This window comes from Aptenodytes forsteri, unplaced genomic scaffold (genome assembly GCF_000699145.1).
Source record: "Aptenodytes forsteri isolate BGI_AS27 unplaced genomic scaffold, ASM69914v1 Scaffold69, whole genome shotgun sequence".
NCBI lineage: Eukaryota > Metazoa > Chordata > Aves > Sphenisciformes > Spheniscidae > Aptenodytes > Aptenodytes forsteri.
In genome coordinates, this window is record NW_008795885.1 from 4,337,443 (window position 1) to 4,360,688 (window position 23,246).

Genomic DNA, 23,246 nt, shown 5'->3' on the forward strand with positions numbered 1-23,246 from the left:
CCTATTAAACTGTCTTTATCTCAACCCACGAGTTTCTCACTTTTACCCTTCCAATTCACTCCCCCATCCCACCGGGGGGGCAGGGAGTGAGCGAGCAGCTGTGTGGTGCTTAGTTGTCACCTGGGGTTAAAACACGACAGCCACATAAAGATTTAATAATAAGTGTAGTGCCCTCCACCACCACAGCATAGCAGATTGGAAACAAGTCCTAACAGAAAGGTATGCTATCAAGTACAGCAACTGTCCTCAACTCCAGTGGTCCTCGGACAGTTCATTGACAAATGGCATTAAGCAGGAATCGCTACGTAGTTATGAAAACATCCTGACATTGTATCTTGGCTTTTCTGTTGGTGATGTTGCATTTCTTCAGTCAATGATTAATTAGCTTCTTAGCTCTTTCATCTCTCTCTTTCTGCTGTGAGGAAAAATGTGTGAATGATGGGGAGGAAATTATCTCCCAATCTCCTCTCTGCTGGAGGCAACAGGGAGCGGATTGACTTCTATAGCTTTTTCTTCACGGCATGCTAACTGCATCCCAAGCAATCACATGCTTGTCAACACGACCATGTCTGTTCCATGACCACATTGCCAATGTCAGCAAGATACAAGACTCAGTTGGCACTCTCTGTGGTGATGACAAGTGATACAGGTGTCTGATCTGCGTACAGAAATTCACACTGTATAGTTTTATTCTTGCATTTGTAAAAGCTGGATTTAATTTGCCTGCTTATGCTTATCATCATAGAAGGAAACTGTTCAAGTCAACAAATGTCACTTCATCGAAGTCACATGCTGCAGGTATGAGTCTTTGCCTTTGAAATTATTAGGACCAAGGTCTGCTTTTCAGAGTGGAAATCAGTTTTGAGGAGTTTGTGTTGATTTTGTGTTTCATAACTTTGTTCATTCTATTGCTAGAAGGCAATAGCAGAAATTGCGAAGCTTGCTTAAGGGACAGAGAAAAGAGATGCAAAAGTTTCTCCTTTGGAGTAGTGTAACCACTGAAAAGGAGCATATGAGCATGCATATATAGATCAGGTATATATAGATCAGGTACAAGATCTCTAGAAAAACTGGGACCTCAACAATAGGTGGGACCACTTAATGACAGAAATTTAAGATGATCAAGCATGGGCTCAGAACATTTCCATGAAGAAAAATAAATTAAGACTTTTTATGAGGAGCTTGCTCAGTGCTTTAATGACAGTATGCTCATAGGAGAGTATGTCTTATATGGTAATGGTCTTGAAGACCCTGCTCAGTGTACACTGGCAAACAAGACTTCAGATCAGAGACGTGCTAGAAAATTCTGGTTGGTGCAGTGGTTCTAGTGGTTCATGCCTGCTGTGCTTTCAGGAAAACGAAAAAACCCTTGCTGCCCTTCGGATGAAGCTTTATTTTGATGTGTGTCGACTGGATAAGAAATAATTTAACTATATGCCAATAGTGAGAGAACGTACCTTCAACAAGTTTTACAACACTTACAAGCTTGAATGAGAATACTTTAGAAGGGATTGATGATTTGTGATAGAATTGCAGATAACCATTAAGACAATACTGGCACGCATTTAAACTGTACAGCAAAAACACTGAGGCTGAATTATGGAGTTCCATGGAGTATTTTTGTGCTTCCAGTTACACCAAAATTGTGTGTCTTACGAACTGTGGCTATTGCTTTGTATTTGATGTGCAACTTACAGATGCCTTACAAACTAAAAACTCCCGTCTTTTTGCCATTGATGAAATTCTTTGATGCCAAGAAAGTGGACACATAACTTGATGAAAATATATGACAATGTAATTTTCTAAATCATAATGACAATATAAATCATTAACATATTTTTTCTCTTCTTAGCATATTTTATTAAATATAAATTACACAGAAGATATTCACTTATTAATGTGAGTATTTAGTAGTACATAGAATTAGAGGTAATCTTGGAATTTAACTGGTTCTAAATCAAGATCTTTATTAGGATCTAAAGTAGATTAAAACTGTTACTTCAGTTACATAAACAGTAAACTAGAAGGTAAACATTTGAAAACTGCTCTGTAGTTAGAAATTCAAGTGACATTAGTTTCTGTTTTTAGAAACCATAAACGATCTGCCACTATCATTTACTTAATAATATAGCAGTAGTCTTCCAGGGGGGGAGTTGTGGCATTTGCTGAATCTTTTTTAAATTTAGGATGAAGGAGAGTGTTGAATCTGGAATGATAATGAATTAGTGGTTTTGAAGTTCTCATCACCTAGCAGGAAGAACCTCTCTTTTTATTGTCATAACGAAAGAGTTGTTAGGGATAATGCCTCAAAAAAGTTTCTTAGATGAGAAAGTATAGCTTTATTCCAGAATTGATTTCACAGTTAAGCTGAGGCAGCAAATCTTCGGCTAGATAATATTTTTCTTGACAGAACAGTTCTCTTTCCCTGTTTTTTAAGACATCTTGCTTTCTTTTTGTGTATTTTATTTCTACCAGTGCTGATGCTAACAAATATGTTAACTGCTATTTAAGGGCTAGCCTTTCCACCTTTACATAATTTCAAAAGAGTGATAATTAAAGTTTACTGAATCACAGCTCACACAGGGTGGGAAGTCAGGCCTTTAACAGTACAGTTTAAGTTTACCTAAGTGGTCACTAATGCTAACAGAGTCAGTCTTACTGTTTGCCCCATTCCTGAATTCACATCACCTGTCTTGTGCTGCAGCATTAGAGAATGGTGCGTGGTCAGTGCAATCAGGCAACCAATGAAGCTGATACCTAAGGAAACAAAAAATAATTTGTTTTCAGCCAGGTGGGTTCCTGAATCCAACTGTCCCTTCAGTTGCAGAAATACTTGTGCTGGTATAAGCAAGAGAACATAGGTTTATATTGGTTTAAGTTGAATGTTAAACAACACCTTTAATTGTAAAGCAGTTTGACTGGCAAATAAAGATAAATTTACTTACAGTTTTAACCCAGGGGTGCAGTGATCTGAATTTTGGGTGTGTCTGCATAGTGTGTAACGGTCAAATAAGCAAGACTGAATTTCATTACTGGGTCCTGGGTTTGTTTGGTTACTAGTGACTAATGAAAAGCTATCAATAATTCTGCTCTTCTGATGTATCTTGCCTCTGCAGAGCTAAGATACTCTCTAGGCAGCTTAAGCCTTTTGGGACAACTTTTCCAGGGCCAAAGAAGAAAACAATGTGAATTTTGAATTCAAACTGTCATAATGGATGGACATAGCATTATATTTCTGGAGTTGTTTTACTTCTTTGAAAGAAATACAATATATTGGAAAGCATCCAGAATAAGTTGAAGGAAGCTGAGTATCATATTGGACAACAGAATTGTTCTGATCACACAGGATTTTTGTATTTATGTAGTTTAGAAATCATCTGCCTAACTATCCAAAAAGTATAGAACTTAGTGAAACTCAGTGAAACTACATAATCTATCTTAAAACAGTTCTGGAATGGAATTAATTAATCAAAACACATTTGAAAACCACAAAATTCTGGTAGAAGAAATAGAAGAAGATTATTTCTCTTTTCACCTACCAGTTGAAAGCGCAGTTCCTAACCTTGACCCTAGGCCAGGTGTCTAAAAAGGTATGTACAATATTTGTTCTGAAACTATCCAACTTGGAATAAAAAGAGACAAATCTGACAAATCTTAGGAAAACTTTTCTTTTGTCACTGTTTTCAGAGTGATCTGTCAATAAAAGAGTAAAATTCTGAATTTGTATTACTGCTGCCGGTTGTCAGGGACTAGATAAAACCTTAACAGATTTGGGTGTACGGAGCAGTCACCTTTAATTTGCTGAATGAAATAAGCTATTAAACTCTTTCTATTGAAAAAAAAAAAAAAAAGCTGAACAATAATAACAGGAAAAAACACAGCCTTAAGTAGCATCTACAAGTCTATGCAGAGCCTAATACTGCCTTACTTAGTCTCCTTTTAGTACCCAAATGAATAAACAGCCACCAAAATATTAGTCTTTCTTCAAAGGAAGAAAAAAAATTAAAAGAGAAAACCTGTGAGCCAGACGGAATAGACCTGTGACCAAAGCAATTTTCAATTGTTCGATTACTCCCAAGTTTTGAAAAATGACTGTGCATTCCTTGTAAATAAATAGAAGTTAGTAGATTCCATCATCTTTTCTTCTTGATTTCTTTTTTATAATGGAAAGCTTTGATGTGATTCAAAATGTAGGCAAATAAAGCAGAGGTCATGTTACTCTTTTACTATTTTCTAACTGAAACACTATTTTTCATTTAACGTCAGTTCAGGAATAGATGTGTTTTTAGACTTGTAAAATAAAATTATTCTTCAGTTGCAGAAAGAATTTCACATGTATCTAGAAATATTTAAAAATATATTTGTAAGTGTTAGCAAAGATAAGATACAGTCAGTGAGAGAATGTATACTGCAGTAACTGGCAATTAGAAAGCTACGCATTCAAATACAGTTTAGAATAGCTTTACAATTACATTTTTTTTAATGTTGATAATGGCAAGTGTAGCAGAGGGGAGATATTTTAGGGTGTTGTGGTTTAACCTCAGCCGGCAACTAAGCACCACACAGCCGCTCGCTCACTCCCCCCCAGTGGGATGGGGGAGAGAATCAGAAGAGTAAAAGTGAGAAAACTTGTGGGTTGAGATAAAGACAGTTTAACAGGTAAAGCAAAAACCGTGCATGCAAGCAAAGCAAAACAAGGAATTCATTCACTGCTTCCCATCGGCGGGCAGGTGTTCAGCCATCTCCAGGAAAGCAGGGCTCCATCACGCGTAACGGTTACTTGGGAAGACATACGCCATCACTCCAAACGTCCCCCCCCTTCCTTCTTCTTCCTCCAGCTTTATATGCTGAGCATGACATCATATGGTATGGAATAGCCCTTTGGCCAGTTGGGGTCAGCTGTCCTGGCTGGGCCCACTCCCAGCCCCCCCGTGCACCTGCAGCCCTCCCAGTTGACAGGGCATGAGAAGCTGAAAAGTCCTTGACTAGTGTAAGCACTACTCAGCAACACCTAAAACATCGGTGCGTTATCAACTTTGTTCTCATCCTAAATCCAAAACACAGCACTGTACCAGCTACTAAGAAGGAAATTAACTCTATCCCTGCCGAAGCCAGGACATAGGGAATATCACCAAGTTGAAAAACAAAATCTGAATAGGTAAGAAGATTATCAGTAGTTTTTTAAAATCATTATTTTATTATTACTGTGTGGTTTTTTTCTGCATCACAGTTAGTCTGGACCCATCTTTGCTCAGTAAGACTAAATGTCACAGGTATGTTATATTTCTGCAGTGAATTATTTTAAATGTAATTTTACAGCTTGTCTATGATTAAAACAAAACAAAACAAACTATTTACCCATCACTGTTGGCACACTTGCTCAAAGTCTCAGCAGAATTAAAGATTATGGAATCCAAATGATGTTTCCTAGTGTTATTGTTGGCCTGGTCATTACTACAAAGATTTATCAATGACACTTGGCTTCTTTTAGCACAATCTATCTGTGTGCATACAGTTCTCTAAATAATTCTCATGCATTTACCTGTTCCTCAAACAAAATAAGAGCTCTGTTAGTATATTTGCATTTATGCAGTGCCTAAGCAGACAAAGAATGATATCACAGTTTAAACAGTTCTCCCCCAGCAAGCTGACAATACAGCTATTCCTGCAGAAGAAACTTCACTGGTCCAATGTTTTAATTCAGCTTCATGGGGCAAAGCATGGTTGAAAGCCTGGCTGTCAAATCCCAGCACAGCTTTCTGGGAATGATGCCTGCTCCATCTCACTTTTATGCTGTTATGTGCTTTAGGAAAAATCTTCTATTTCCTTAAAACATTGGTATACACATATTGTATCAGCAATAGTGTGGATTTTTTGTTGGAATGGGAGGCAGGGAAGCCCACAGGTACAGCAGGACAGGGTCTATGCCAACTAAAGAGAAATGAAATGCACCAGATTTACCAAGATTAAGGAGGAAAAATATAAGCCTGAATATTCCTATTGAGATATGCTTTTTTAAGTATTCATCACTGACGTGTTAAATTGGAACCTTGGTACCTTCCTATTAGTAATAATGGACAGCAATCTGATCTGAACTGAGATAGGTCCTTAAAATGGTGCCTATGGGAGAGAATGTTAAAGCTGTAAATGCACATGATATTGAGAGCAAGAGTTAAATCCTTGGAAATGTCTCTGGATACAGTAAAAAAGGAAGTTGAGTAGATGTGATGCAGAAGTGGCTGCTTCATGAATACAGACAGCTTATTTTCTCCAAAATCCTTTCTCCACCTTCTTCTCAAAATGATAGTTGTATGTACTTCCTTGTTTGAACTTGGACATTTATTTTCATTATGACACGGTGCTTGATAGAAGTAAAAAATTAGACATATTTTGCAGACGTTTGCTAAGTAGTTATGTTATGTTACACTGTAAAACTGAGTAGGAAAGACTGATCTTTAGTACTCAGAGCTCTTGCATCTTTCAGCGCAAAATACTTAAGTGTCAAGAGTGCACTATTGATCAAAATATCAGCAGGGTTACAGCACAGCAGCCACTTGACAATTCAGAAAAAAAAATTACTTCTGTCCAGGTAATGTAAAACCCTTACTCGGGTTTTCAGTCTTCCTAGAAGTATACCTATAGTCTCACTCTGGCAGAAAGTAATAAGAGCTGCTATGCATAAACTTACTGTCAGTCGCGATTATGCTCTGCGTGGACTATTAAATGGCAGACAGTTTTCTGGCAGAAGCCAGTCTCCTACATATTGATAGCCTGACTAAACTGTGTAAGAAATAAAGGCTGGCCATTAAACCTAAACGGCTGATAGGTATCCACGCTAGTTCCACTGCTGCTGTGTTACTCAGTGCGCTGTTTTGCACCAGGAGCACAAATGCAGCAGCCCCTTTGCTGGGGCTCTGTTTGATCTCCCAGCTGACCAGTCATGACTGCTGCACAGGTCTGCCTTCAGCTTTTTTCATGTCTGCCTCACAAGCTGTCTCAGGACCTGCCTTGCTGTATTAAACTGGTAGGATTACTGGCAGCTAAACTGGGTGCTGGGCATGCTCCTGCCTTGCCTTTGGTTTGGCTTTTACTTCTTGACCTTGGCCTTTTGTGATTACAGTCCTAACTTCCAGTCCTTGTATTAGCCCAGTCAGAGCAATTGCTGTGACAGCCCATACCCTGGTTATGATCTTTTAACATCTACTGCATACGCTGAGAATCTTGCATATTAATACTTCCACTTTTTAAGTAATATTTTCTAGACAATTCTAGTTCAAGAAAAAAATTAATGTATTTTCTTTGTCCTGAGACACACACAGATGTCAAAATTTTCCAAAGCAATTATTCCTGTTCACATTGCACGATTTCATATTCTGTCAAACCATCCTCTTAAATCTCACCGTGGCCACATAGCAAAATATTGGCATATCTCAATTGCTTGAAGTCAGCAGGCAAATTGAACATCTTACCATCAGCCTTGGAGCTAGAATGTCCTCTGGGCCTCACAAATGTTATGAAATGCAATCATGTTGCAATAACATGAGGGATATTTTCTGTAGTAATGACTGTCCTAGGCGTAAGGCATTTTTAACCTTCCTTCTGTCTTCCAAAGATACATGCCACAACCTGCACTGTGTCAGGTGATAGTTAAATCTTACTCTGAAAATGCTGATTGTCTTCCCTGATGCTGTCTGCAGCATTCTGTAAATAGAAAAGTACCTCTCACCCTCTCAATATATGAGATAGTTCCACTGATCAATACAGCATTCATGTTACTAGCAGCAAGACATGTTAAGAAAGATAAATGGCACTAAAAAGAATGGAAACAGATGGATTTCTTGGAATTTTGCCCAAGGACTCCGGCAGATTTTGTGGAGCTGTGCTATACATTATACCAAGTCTAAAATACAGAGAAAAGACAACCCACAGGATACAGCATCACATGCTCTCCTACGAGACACAAGGATGCCCTCACCCAAAGCCATATATCTTTTGCTATAGTCTTTTTCTACCAGGGCCTGATGAATCTGGGAAAGGCAGCCAGCTCTGATTGCACCCTATCAGAAGAACTATACTGGCTTCACTCTGTCTGCTGGTAAAACCTCCTGAACAGTAGACAAACATTTCTTAGACTGAAGTGTATGATCCAAGCAGCGCTAGAAAATGAACCTCTCGGGGAAAAAGAATATGATTCTTCAATATTCTTTCCATTTTTCACCAGCATTAAAAATCAGTTGACAGAAGGGAAAAGATGGGAGTTAGGATATTGATAAATTTCCTTCATTTTTTTCACTAGTTTTGCAACATTCATTCTGGGAGCATGACAGTTAAATCATACTGTCTGATGAACCTGAACAGGTGGTGAGTTTACCTTCATAAAAATCCTTCTGTTAAAAGAAAACTTATTTACCTATTTACTCAATGCCTAACGAAGTTTCTGAGGAGGTATGCATTAGCATAACTATCTTTCTAAAAGGTTGGTGTTTTGAATCAGCAGAAGTGTCATCTGAGGAAATTGATATAGTAAGAAAGAATGTACTAGTATTTAAGGTTTGGAGAGGCTGGGGAAAAAGAGGACTCTTGCACCTTTGCGTTCAGTGACTAGACAGAGGACTCATTTGCGTTCAGAGACTAACCACAATCCAGTATGCCTGTGCCTGTACGCAGCAGAATAATTCACTATTGATATTAAACTTTTGTACCTTGTACCTCTGAAAACTAAGCTCTGCTTCAAAAGGTCAGCAGACCCTAACCACAATCCAGTATGCCTGTACCTCCACTGCAGCAGAATAATTCACTATTGATATTAAACTTTTGTACCTCTGAATTCTGAAAACTAAGCTCTGCTTCAAAAGGTCAGCAGAAATGCACTGTCTTGCAATTCAGGCCTTTGGATGTTATCCAGAGGCACTAGCTTTATAACATGGTAAATAATATCTTAGCATACTGCATTGACCTGTGTTACTTTTGTATGTTTTCCTAGCTCGTGCTTAATGAATTGCCTTTATCTTGCCCATCTGTTCTCCTTTTTGTTCAGTTATCAAGTACCATTTACCAAGAGAGTAGATAATAAAGAAAGGCCCATTCAGTACTTTTTAAATAAGCTGGACTTCCAGAGATGTGAAAGAGAGGTATAACCTTCCGTCAGATTTCATAGGTCTGAACTAAGTAATACAGGTGTTTGAGTAGCTGATCCACTGAACATAGAAAACTGCTACTTTCTTCCTGGTTTGATCTTGTCCACTGAATAATGAAATGAAAACAAGAAAGAATTTAGCTACGGTTTTCTTTAAAACACATTCTTGCTAACAATACTTGTATTGCTTATGCTGAATATATTTTCTTTGCACTGAATTTATTATGGGTAACATAAAAATGCATAACTATTATATGAATTTAAACAGAGGACTACAAATTTTTTCTTGTTTTTATGAATGGTATTATCATCATCATGTCTAATACCTCATGCATTTATAAAATAAATTATTTCATTTTTTGAAATGCGTAACATGACATATTAAATCTAAACACTCGTGATTTAGAAATAATCAAGAACATCAAACTGGATACTAAAGGTATGAATTTCTTTGATTTTACCAGAGTAAGGCTCTTGTATATACCATTACTGGCAATGCTGGCTGTAGTAATTTGGCCAGCTTGAGTCACTCAGACCATTCCTAGGGTCCTTTTGCACAGCAGTCCTAGGAGGATGTGATCAGCACCTTGCTCATGCACATCTCCTACAGAAATTAGCATAACAAAGGACAAAATAAAATGTTCTGATTTTTTTCCCCCCTCTTAGAAGTCAGTTCTGTCAAACATATCTTCATCACCACGTGTTTTTCCCAGGGTCTGATTCAAAATCCAAACAAGAGCATGGGAATTTTTCAGAGGAATTTTTTTTCAGACCTTTATTCCATTTGTTGCCTAATTCTTTTCTCTCTTTAGCTGTGCCCTACTTTAGCACTAAACAAGCTATGAGTTAGGTAGGCCAAGTCAGACATCTATCATGTATGTAAGAGTTCTGGTTAGGCATATTCTTTCCTAATAGGAAAGAGAAGTACTGTTTAAAGCTAGTGGAAGAATGATGGAACAGTACTTATTGAACAATAAGAGATACATACAATTATGATAGATCCAATTAGGAATGCATGAACGGTGAGGCTTAACACTTTCTTTTCCATATCAGTAGCTTGACCTAGTTTCTACCTATTATATGAATTTAAACAGAGGACTACAAATTTTTTCTTGTTTTTATGAATGGTATTATCATCATCATGTCTAATACCTCATGCATTTATAAAATAAATTATTTCATTTTTTGAAATGCGTAACATGACATATTAAATCTAAACACTCGTGATTTAGAAATAATCAAGAACATCAAACTGGATACTAAAGGTATGAATTTCTTTGATTTTACCAGAGTAAGGCTCTTGTATATACCATTACTGGCAATGCTGGCTGTAGTAATTTGGCCAGCTTGAGTCACTCAGACCATTCCTAGGGTCCTTTTGCACAGCAGTCCTAGGAGGATGTGATCAGCACCTTGCTCATGCACATCTCCTACAGAAATTAGCATAACAAAGGACAAAATAAAATGTTCTGATTTTTTTCCCCCCTCTTAGAAGTCAGTTCTGTCAAACATATCTTCATCACCACGTGTTTTTCCCAGGGTCTGATTCAAAATCCAAACAAGAGCATGGGAATTTTTCAGAGGAATTTTTTTTCAGACCTTTATTCCATTTGTTGCCTAATTCTTTTCTCTCTTTAGCTGTGCCCTACTTTAGCACTAAACAAGCTATGAGTTAGGTAGGCCAAGTCAGACATCTATCATGTATGTAAGAGTTCTGGTTAGGCATATTCTTTCCTAATAGGAAAGAGAAGTACTGTTTAAAGCTAGTGGAAGAATGATGGAACAGTACTTATTGAACAATAAGAGATACATACAATTATGATAGATCCAATTAGGAATGCATGAACGGTGAGGCTTAACACTTTCTTTTCCATATCAGTAGCTTGACCTAGTTTCTGCAGGGTATAGCAAAACCAATATTTGTTACACTTATAGTTGTCATAAATGTTACAATACAATGAAATGTGGAGAAGACAACAAAATACACTTAAACCTTTCTTAAACCCTAACCTTACCAAAACATCAGTATATCCTAGAAGTTATTAAAAATTGATTAGGCTTATGATCTGACTCTTTCAAGTACGAGGCTTCCTATTCAGTTGAGGAAAAAAGGGTCTGCAGGAGGGAAGGTTCCTTGGAGAGGCAGAATGCCTATTTCTTCCTCTTCCCTGGAGGTTGGGTGCCTCTCCATCCAGAACCCTGGCCTTAGATTTAGCTTTTGTTTTATTTATGCTTTGTGCTTACTTTTTCCCCATTTATGTGCAGATCTTACTCTAAATCTGTGAATTTCAGATTATTTTAAAATAGCCTTAGTTAATCCACTCTGTATTTTCATAAATTCATAAATTTCATAGCAATCTAAAGTATGCTGAAATAACATATTAGTCTGAGGCTCTTGTATTACTAGACTTCAGTTTATTCACAGAGCTGTTTCATATCCCTTGATACCATTCAGTATCAAATTGGGTTTATCTTGCCTTTTCCCCTGGACATGTCCAGTATTTTTAGGAACGTTTCCCAGAAGCTGGATGCCGTAGTCTATGGTAATAAAATTTTATTATTTTTTCTGGCACAGATTTGGCATATTTCTAGCAATACACCTTCTAAATAATTCACTGGCATAATTCAGCAACTTCCAGGGAATGTTTCCTTTCGGTATTCCAGATGAGACCGTACCATTTGGGCATTTTTGATCTACACTGTCTTCTGTCCCCCACATTCCTTGTATCATTTCACACCATGCAGGATGTGCTTTAGCAGCTTGGTATTTATAGTCCACTGCAAAGCGGTCACTTTCACAAAGACAGGTATGTCAAGAGCTGTAGACCATGGAAGGACATGGGAAGATAGGTCCTTTGTATTCCTGAGAAGCTAGGCCAGGATCAAGGCTATTCAGCTCTGTCTAATTCCCCCTGTTTACTGGGCAGTTTCCAGACGAGTGGAAGTGGTGGAGTTTCAGAGCATGCATAAACATACTAAAGAAACTCAGGATGGCTTATGTTAGGGTTCAGGGTCAGGGCTGTACACCCATCACAGCTCAGCATAAGTATCTGCACTGAGCTGTGCTGAACTGAATCTTCAGAGGGAGGTACTGTGGAGTCTCCCAAATGATGAGCAAGACCTGGAAATCAAAAGACTGCACTTTAGGAGTCTCTTCTCCCACTCCAGGTTACCACCTTCCAGTGAGATCACATCAGCAATGGATGGAGGAACTGTTGTTGCCATCATTGCTAGTACCATCAGACCCAGTGGTGAATTCCAGGCCAGGGGCTCCTCTGATCAATGAAAGCTGGGTCTTCAGAAGTGAGAGTCTGAGAGCTCTTCTGCTTATTGCCTCCCACAGCAACGGCAGCAGACAGAAGCACCAGCTGCTGAAAGATACCTCCTTAGCTGCCAGCTAGACCACACTGCAGGGTCCTGCCACCACATCTCACCTGGTGCAGTTAAAGTAAACACAACGAGGCATACTTGTTTACCAAACAAGAATGACCCTGGCAAGCATTTTTATGTGTCTATGTGTGTGCACACATACTAAATGATCCAGTCCTCCTCTGCTCTGCCCCCTCCCAAAAGAGGACATGGTAGCACTCTTGGAAAGTGACACTGGATACTCCATCCATAGCACAAGATCCTTCTTTTGCATGCATTTCTGAATGCACAGAGCTGACAGGTAAAAAAAAAAAAAATTATCTATCATCTGATTTATATGGCACATGGAGATGTGTCCAGTGCAGCAGTTTTCTCTCACTGTGACCCCTTTTTGCTGTTCAAGCCATTTTTCTTAGCACAGGCTCAAGGCTACTACATACAAAACCAGCAGCTTTTTCAGCCTTCCTCTCCTCACCCCAAAGCTGCTTCCCACATCTTCAACATCTGCCCCCCACATCCCCAACATCTGCCCCATCTTCCAGACAGCCCTTATCCATGCCTGGTGAGGCCTGTGACTGCCCAGCATGCCAGCAAGGGAGGGTCCATGTCTGACCCGGTATTGTAGAGCAATGTGGTCACCATATAGCTCCTCAGCTAGGGCAGGGCCTGGATGCATGAGACGTAGACACACACATCCCAGGAGGGACTTCTTCCAGTAAGTGCAATTGAGGCTTTCCTTGGATCCTAGTCTTCCTCTACTGAACATGTTCATGGTAGCCACCCTGGCACCCCACAACTTGGGTGAGGTGTGTTGGCATATTTTTGCAGTCTCACGGGTAAGGCAACAACACGAATAGCTTACAGAGATTGGAGCAACCCAGCCACAGCTGGGTTAGCGCACCCCACCATATCACTCACTTCTGGATCCAGATGGGCGGCAGCATGGCAGGTGCTGCCTACCCTCTGTGAATCTGCGTGATGCTGAGCAACAACCGTGTGCTGTGTGACAGCTTCAGGTGGGCTGAATGATGTAAAATGCAGCTAATAATGCATACTTAGGTTTTACATACTTAGAAGTTAATGCATACTTAGGTTTTTCTGAAAACCACGTTCCGCTTTGCAGCCATCCTCTAGCAGCACCAGTTAGATGCTTGAGTCACTGACCATACAAAACAGGCTCAGCACATGAGCACAGGGAGCCTCTCACGGCTCCAGTCATCCTTTCTCTACTCCCTTTGCCCATGCCTCTCTTCCTACAGTCTTGGCAGCAGCCTATACGCAAGAGGCACATGTCAATCAAAAAGCATGGCCCAGTATAGTTCTTGGACCATCCCAGTCCTTACGCTGACCTTATTAGGGTCAGTGCTGCTGCAAGTTTCTGGGGGATGTGATACAACTGGGCCTTTGCCATCAGGTATCGCGAGTGTAAGAGGACCAGGCTTAGCGTGCAACAGCTGATGGGCATAATCATGCTACAAGTATTCCATCCAAAATTGTTCATTCTTCACTATTGAGGTTTTATCATTTGTAATTTGACTTTTATATTATTTTTACGCCATTTTCCTTTATTTTCTCATCTAAATTAGCATATATTTTGTTTGAATATTTTTTAATGAAATAAAATGAAATTAAAATGTCAAATATTTATTTAAAGTTTATAGTAAAATAATTTTTAAGGAAGTATAAAAATGAAAATGAGTAAAGTGAGTCACCTCAAAATGAACATCCACTGGAATTAAACTTTCTATTTCACCAGCCAAATAAGTTACTGTTTTTCAAATTCGAGAAGGATATCTGCTAATTGTTTCTATTGACTGTTATTTTATCATTATGTTGTGGGAAAGTGGCACCAAAAATTCAATTTAAATTCTTCCAATTTTATTCTAAACCTTACACTATCCCTTGGAAAAGTATGTAATTTTTTTATTTTAAAAGTGCTTTGAATTTCAAAATTGATCTCTGATCTGCCCCCTTTTTTTAATGTTTCTAATGAATCTGTAAAGGTACTTTCTCAACACTGTTCTCCCCATTTCCTTGGAAATATAAAGCTGCCAATGCATTAAGGTCCAATAGTTATGTCTCGATGCATTCTGCACTGAACCCACTTCCAGATCCATTCTATACACATTTGCCTATTTGTCTTATTTTCATAGACAATTCATCAGGCCCACTCCCAGACATCCAAAACCTGTGATAGGTCACCATGTAACAAGTTTGGATGGTTTAGTTAAGTAAGTAAGTCGTGCATTCAGGCAAAACCTTAAGTTATAAAAGACTTCATCTGGATTTACATGACTCTAAACACCTGCCACAACAAACCTGTGTTCTTGTCTCCTATGTTCATCTAATAAATATCAGTGTGCATGGTAAAGCTAATCAAACTGAAATGTATCCTGAACATGGCAGATGAAAAACCCTGCAAAAAATTGCCCTTTTGCCTCTCCCTTATTGCTTCTTTCTCTTTATGTCTGTCACTACTGCAAATTCTTCCTTCTCCACCGGCCACATGGATAGTACCAGGCTGCTCCCCGGGGGCTGAGGGATGCTCCCCCCAGAGCAGGCAGGGAGCAGGGCAGGCCATAGGGGCAGACGGGGGCAGCGCCAGCCCAGGGCATCAGGCACCTCCATGGGTGCAGAAACTCACGCAGTTTCAGGCAGGCTGGTTGGGCTATAAATGTTCCTCTCCGCTCTGAGGATGAAAAGCAATTTTCATGAATTTTCTGCATGAAGCAGCAGATTTAAAAGCTTTGTGTGCTCCTGTCCTACAGAGTTACAGCCAATTCCCTTAGTTAGAGCAGGTGTGCTGGGCCAGTTATTTTCAGGATCGGGTCAAAGAATGGACTAGCACTACACATATTCACCAGAAGCCGCTTGCCTCCAGTTTGCTGCCCAGCATCAGAAACCTGACAGATAAAATGGGGCAGGTACCTTCTTACCTATCTTTATCACTAAGTTTTGAAGCAGCTAAATACACTCATTAAATCTGTATGAGAATTTGAATGTGCTTCATTGTAGTATCAGTTAGGAAATGGGACTTGCTTGGACTTTATATAATGTATTTTTAAACCGGTTTTAGATTTATGTTCTCAATACTACTCATTATGTTTTACAGCAGGGAGGGAGCAATAGCTGGAATTAAAGTCTTTTGATCTTGGCCAAACAAACGGAAATTCCCATGGAATGGCCTGAAGGATGGAGCAGCCTGACCACACAAACACAAAGATGCACAAAGAAAACACAAAGATAAGAAAGAAAAACTCCTGGATTTTTTTTTTTCTTTTAGAAAAGATTCATTTGGTTTTGCTCCTATATTTCTCCAAAGAATCATTCATTTTCGTCCTTGATTATTTTTAACACATTTCACTGCCTTTAAATAAACCAAAATATTCTAGAATGTCTTCCATTAACACCGGAAGCAAATAAAAAGACTCATTTTATTTTCTTGATTTAATTGAAATATGGCAGGGGTGAATTTTGTTTATTTAAAAGAATTAATCACATGAATATTTTTAAGTTTTGGCCCAGTTGTAAATTAAAAGCAGAAGGACTTGAAGGCATTATTTTAATGAAACTAAGCTTTTATTTCTATTTTTTTAAATCCCTGCCACTCTTCCAATTAAATTAAGAAGTACTGATTGACACGGAACATTTCTCATACTTAAAAATATCCAAGTTAGACAATATTAAAATATTTTCTTGGATGAGTAGCTAGGAGATATGAAGGACAGACCAAACGTTTCTTTCGCAGATGGGAAGAAATGGGTCAACTGTTTTGTTTTACTTGACAATTTAAATATGACTTGTAAACAGCCCAGCAGGAACACTAAGACTTGACTTCCTTGTACTAGAAAAGGTCTATTTTTTTTATCGGGAAGTGCAACATTGCCATGTATTCTCTGACGTTGTGCAGCACCCCTTTCGTTTGGTGCACGCAGGCTCTTGCACAGGGAAGCTGGCGAAGGGGCTGGGAGCGCAGTTATCCTCTGTGGCCCGGGGCACAGGAAGCAGCGTCTCCCTCACCCTGCTCCTGGCTGCAGGCTTCCTCCTCTGCATCCGCCTTCTGCCAGCTCTAGCGCTCATCAGCCTCGTGTGATGCCGATTCGGTTACCTGAACTGGGAGAAAACAAACCTAACAGCGAACCGAACACTTTCCTGGTGGGCTGGTGAGTTGAAGCAGTCTGGGAGAGGGGCCAGAGCCCAAGCAAGGCAAGGAGGGAAAGCCTGTGGCTGGGAGAATGGACATGGGATGCAAGGGCAGGAGGAGGCAGAGGAAGCAGGATCTCCGCCTCTTAAATCGTTTCAACTATCTTGTGTAACTTCACCCTGGAACACAGAACACTGGCTGCGTGGCAGCAGCATTTCTTCATGTTTGTTAAACAAATGAGTTATCCTCAGACTTCTTTGTCATTGAAAGGTACATGTATAAATCAAATATTCTTTAATAGGTCATTTGTAGTTGACACAAGTGCTTATCTTGTGAATGACAAAGTGAGACCTGGTTCACGACTAGGACTCCTAAGAGTTACAATGTAAATAATAAAAATTGCTGGGCACGGTGGATTTCTTTTACCTCACTGCCAAATATACAGCTTGCAGAATCAGGAGTGGCTCAGAAATTATGATGAGCAAATTAGAAATATTCCTTCCTTTTGCTAGATGAAGCTATTTGATCATCTTTGAAGGATCAAGCCCTTTATGCTGGTTTGAGAGCAAACCAATCTCTTGGTACTGCTGGAAAAGATTGCACAGTTTCAAATGAATCTGGAAATTGCTTCAATTGGTAAAAGAAAACAAAACGGATAACTAAGCTCTTAGACCTGATGTTTTCTGTTCATACATCGTCTTCAGTCTCATTTGTGAAAGATGATTTTGATCCATGTTCCTCATTTGTTTTCAGAAGAACTGAAGAGACTTGAAAGTAAGCATGTAAAATTGCAAAAATACAGTCTTAACTACCCTCAATCTCTCTTAAATTGTCTGTTTGTTCCAAATTCTGAAACTTGTATTATTTTAGCCCAAATAAACTATGATTGTTTCTAGTGCCCTGTTTCATTACCTTACACTTCTCCATCACATGAATATTTTTAAGTTTTGGCCCAGTTGTAAATTAAAAGCAGAAGGACTTGAAGGCATTATTTTAATGAAACTAAGCTTTTATTTCTATTTTTTTAAATCCCTGCCACTCTTCCAATTAAATTAAGAAGTACTGATTGACACGGAACATTTCTCATACTTAAAAATATCCAAGTTAAACAATATTAAAATATTTTCTTGGATGAGTAGCTAGGAGATATGAAGGACAGACCAAACGTTTCTTTCGCAGATGGGAAGAAATGGGTCAACTGTTTTGTTTTACTTGACAATTTAAATATGACTTGTAAACAGCCCAGCAGGAACACTAAGACTTGACTTCCTTGTACTAGAAAAGGTCTATTTTTTTTATCGGGAAGTGCAACATTGCCATGTATTCTCTGACGTTGTGCAGCACCCCTTTCGTTTGGTGCACGCAGGCTCTTGCACAGGGAAGCTGACGAAGGGGCTGGGAGCGCAGTTATCCTCTGTGGCCCGGGGCACAGGAAGCAGCGTCTCCCTCACCCTGCTCCTGGCTGCAGGCTTCCTCCTCTGCATCCGCCTTCTGCCAGCTCTAGCGCTCATCAGCCTCGTGTGATGCCGATTCGGTTACCTGAACTGGGAGAAAACAAACCTAACAGCGAACCGAACACTTTCCTGGTGGGCTGGTGAGTTGAAGCAGTCTGGGAGAGGGGCCAGAGCCCAAGCAAGGCAAGGAGGGAAAGCCTGTGGCTGGGAGAATGGACATGGGATGCAAGGGCAGGAGGAGGCAGAGGAAGCAGGATCTCCGCCTCTTAAATCGTTTCAACTATCTTGTGTAACTTCACCCTGGAACACAGAACACTGGCTGCGTGGCAGCAGCATTTCTTCATGTTTGTTAAACAAATGAGTTATCCTCAGACCTTCTTTGTCATTGAAAGGTACATGTATAAATCAAATATTCTTTAATAGGTCATTTGTAGTTGACACAAGTGCTTATCTTGTGAATGACAAAGTGAGACCTGGTTCACGACTAGGACTCCTAAGAGTTACAATGTAAATAATAAAAATTGCTGGGCACGGTGGATTTCTTTTACCTCACTGCCAAATATACAGCTTGCAGAATCAGGAGTGGCTCAGAAATTATGATGAGCAAATTAGAAATATTCCTTCCTTTTGCTAGATGAAGCTATTTGATCATCTTTGAAGGATCAAGCCCTTTATGCTGGTTTGAGAGCAAACCAATCTCTTGGTACTGCTGGAAAAGATTGCACAGTTTCAAATGAATCTGGAAATTGCTTCAATTGGTAAAAGAAAACAAAACGGATAACTAAGCTCTTAGACCTGATGTTTTCTGTTCATACATCGTCTTCAGTCTCATTTGTGAAAGATGATTTTGATCCATGTTCCTCATTTGTTTTCAGAAGAACTGAAGAGACTTGAAAGTAAGCATGTAAAATTGCAAAAATACAGTCTTAACTACCCTCAATCTCTCTTAAATTGTCTGTTTGTTCCAAATTCTGAAACTTGTATTATTTTAGCCCAAATAAACTATGATTGTTTCTAGTGCCCTGTTTCATTACCTTACACTTCTCCATGCTAATCTGAAGGAGCTACTTTATCAGCCTCCAAGCCTTATCCAATCTGATAATTTTCAAATGATTGGTTCTCTCCTCTATTTACTGGTCCAGCCCAGTTTAACACTATCAGCAAATTTAGGTACGTTTGAAATTGCATACTCCCTTCAAGGTCATTTATGTCCACAAAAAAACCTGCAATAAAAGAATATTAATGAGAGAGAATAAAAGCAATGAAATTCACTTACAGCTGAAATGTACCTTGTATGTCCTACAAAACAGAAGTACAATACAGTACTTTATAAAGCTGCTCAGGTGGCACCTTGTGGTGGTTAATTTAAAAAGGCATACGGTACATTTCAGTCTTGTTTGTGATTTTCCTTCCTCTTATTGCTTTCTTTCATGACCTTTAACCTAGCCTTAGTAAAGCAATAATAAATTAATGTCCTTTCCTGGCTGATTTTGAAGCAAGAACGCCTCTGGAAAGCCATCTTTTCATAACAACACGCGGTTGGGAGAACCTGATTATATAACTTTTGTATAATGACAAAAGCTTCAATTTTCAAAAAAATTACTGTATCCACCTCCTCAATACAGTTCTTTTCTTTTTCCTGCATGGTAGACCTGAAAGGGAAAAGGAGTGGAAATTGGCCAAGCTGCAGGGAGAAAAGGTCAAAATAAAAGGACATTCAGGGAGATAAATGTTATTAAAGATGGATATCTTTGCCTACTCCATGGTGTGCCATCATGTACAGGGAGCATCTTGAAAAATGGATCCCAAATTGAGCCGTGTTTCTATGGAAAAAGAAGGTTTCTAGGCAGGGGACAGATGTCCAGAAAAACAGATGTAACATTGCACTCCTGAAGGGACTGGCCTGTTTGGGCTGTAGATGTCTTATTCAGTGTAAGCTCTTTAGAAAAAAGAAGTGTTTGTATGTTGAAAAATTCTTCACTGAGAATAAATTTTACCCCTAAATATCTGCTTTTAAAAGTAGCCTTTTACAGAATTTCTTTTAGAACAGATGTCAAAAAAACCCATGAATTTAACTGTCCAGCTTTTAACTCTTTGAATTTTTTACCTTTTTTTGATACAGTGAAAATGAACTTCTAAACCTATTGCTTCTTGCCTAGTGCATCTTTTCCCAAATTATTTTTGTGAAGCCTTACTTGCTTGCTGGGTGCTATATATGACTGCATTCCCTTTCTTTTCTGTCTGTGCGCGAGCGTGTCGTCCCTCACTCCCACACCCTGGCTGTGGCACGGGCGGCCAGGCTGGGCGAAGGGTTTTTTCTGCAGACCTCTGCTGCCATCTCACTCCGTGGCCTCCAGCAGCTCATTTCACTTCTCCTCAGTTACGGTTTCTCCCCGAGCTACCACAGGGGTAATTGCCCTCACTATAAAGTGTCCTGAGATCAACTGGTGGGTTACATGACCGAAGGCACAAATCAGAGCAAATGATTCACGCTTATGGCGTCTCCCAGTCCTGAACTGCTTATTTCACATCACTGGCAGGCGGCAGGTGCACCCGCGAGCGCTCTGCTCCCTGTTTCCCTCCTGCACACATGGCTGTGCATCCCCCATGCAGCCTTGGGGCAGGCTCTGTGCCCGCTCGCAGGCTGGGCAACCCCTGCACCATTATCAGTGCCATCAGAGTCCGGCCCCCCCTCAGAAGTGCTTTTCAGGCACGCATGGGATAACTGCCACAGCTCTGCTGCCTGCCTGAACTGCGACTCCAGTCTGGTGGACAACCTGACAGTTGCTGTCCAACAATATTGCAGACCGGTCTTTCACTATGCGTCATCTCTTTAATTCAATTTGTTCTACCTTCCTGTGTTGCGTTCTGAGTTTTCTTGAATATGATGCTCTTCTTAAGTACAGAATCAAACGCTTTAATGAAATACGGATAGACTTTTTTTCACTAAATCAGCAAGGTAATTAAAGAATTCAAGCACAACAGAGAGACATCTTTTTTTCCCCTTCAGGAATTCATAATGAATGTTCATTAATAAATTACAGCCTAGTGGTACATGAACAGATGTGCCTATGTGAACTATTACATCTGCAAAGAGTACAATCATATTCCGCACAGATCTCAAAATCTGCATTAGTACCTCCCTGTTCAGGTCTGAAGCTTTCTGTATGTTGGGTCTTTAGACTTTGTAATTTTTTCTGTTATTTTCCAAATAACTGTAATCAAGTCCACAGGCTTGCAGTTTAGTTGGTTTTCACGATTTTAATTAAACAGAATAACTACTGCAGCCCACCTACAGGTCTTTGTAATGGACCATTTTCACTGCACTCCAGCTTGCATTTGGGGAGTCTCCAATGCTACAAAAATTCCTAATTATTTGTCTTTGCTTTTTCCTAAAATTAACATCACAGTACACACAAATTCCATGCAGTTACCTCCACAGAATAATAGAAAACTGGGAATGATGATTTAATTTGATTTTCCCTTCTCTCTGGAGGGTGCACAGAAGAGAGGATTTAAGCCTTTAAGTCAAGGAGATTAAAAAAAACCTGAATTAGCTGTTTGAGTACAAAAATAACAAAATTATTTAAGTCAGTTGGTGTGTGCATATGCTACAGCACTCCTTCCTACGTGGCCCTTAGCTAATCCTAAAGAAATAAGACTAGAAAATAGAAGCAATCATTTGCTAACGTGAATTTCGAACCCATGTACTACTTTATGGTGGCGAACCATAGCTTTTATATTTTTTCTAAAATCCAAAACAATCTTAAATTCGTTTTCCTAGCATTATAGCTATCTTTTCAGGAATTAAAGGCTTCTTTTTTTATTTGTTATTTTTATACTTTTTATATATTTTTAAAATGGGTCTCATTCTCTTCCTTTTTTCCATTCTGCAGTTGAATCCTAAAGTACATGAGTAATTGCCATGTTTTAAAAGAAACAAATAAATGAACGCATTCATTGTCAAAATAAATCTTTGTACATATTTGCTACTAAAATGATGCTAGTACTTGTTTTGAGTTCAATAATTTTTAAATTCAAATGACCTTACATCCCAGGATATTTTAAAGTTTGTATTTACAATGTTTCTTTTATTGCGCAGAAGTAGCATGAAAAGTAGTAAGGGACTTAAATTTTGTAGATGTTCCTCTGCAAAAGTGTACTCCAGATATTAGCAGTGTATAGCACAGTTTTCAGATAGTTGGAAACTATCTGCCTCTGTTTCTTACCCTTCCTCCTCTCAAACACTTAAAAAATATCTGGTATTCATATTTTAATTAAACAACTGTTGCTTCAAGATAGTCACTAAATAGATGTGCAATAAACATTAAGCTATGCAACACTTTTCTTCTGTACTTTCCAGTTACTCAAATTATTCATATTGATTTTTTAAATTATTCAGCTTGTTCTTATGTGCAGTAATTTGTTGAATCAATTTAGGTTTAATTTCTTATTACAGTCCCATAAATCTTCTATGTGCTGTTTTGCCTTAGTGATATTGACTCTGTCCAAACAATTCAGGGGCTTTAGACATTTTTCAATGTTCATCACTTTAAACATGATTAAATTTTTTCCCTCAGATCCTTATTTCTGCGACCCGAAATTTAGGCAATAACCTATTTAGGGCTCAGAATATTTCTTTCATTTCAAATATTGATGCAGCTGATTCAGGCACCTCGAACAAGTGAGACAGCAGGAAACTCATTGTTCTCAGTATATCACATGCCACGCTTCTGGGTTTTTTTTGCATACTCAATTTCCTCTCACTAGAAAAATAGTGAGAAAGCCATTTTTTTAATCCTTTTAATTGTACAGTTGAATACTGTTAATCTTTCATCTTGATGGATACAAAAAGAAGGGAGAGAATGTTTTAATCCTCAGATACAATCTATTCCCTGATCCCTTGAATTTCAGGCAGTTTGCTATTCCCTAGAAAGTCCAGATGTTTCTCCTTTGGTTGGATGTTGCTGCCCTGTGCAAATCTCTATGAAGACAGAAGTAGCATCCTTTGCAGGTTGATAGAGTCATAAAAGCTGCAGGGATCAGATTTGTGGATTCCGCCTGTTGATAGCTGTAGTCTATAGGTGCTTGCTGCACATATGCATGAGAAGAAAAGTATTTCCATACCTCCTTGTTACATCTA

At 39.1% G+C, this 23,246-nt stretch overlaps 1 protein-coding gene across 1 annotated transcript in view; it reads right to left on the reverse strand.

The window, feature by feature from the left end:
• The window catches only part of MAN2A1 (mannosidase alpha class 2A member 1), a 153,400-nt gene extending 140,123 nt beyond the window's left edge, over positions 1–13,277 (reverse strand). The window contains exon 1 of the mRNA XM_009284206.2: positions 12,981–13,277. Coding sequence (XP_009282481.1) covers positions 12,981–13,277 — 297 coding nt within the window. The remainder of the gene's footprint in view (positions 1–12,980) is intronic.
• Between the last annotated feature and the right edge of the window lie 9,969 nt (positions 13,278–23,246).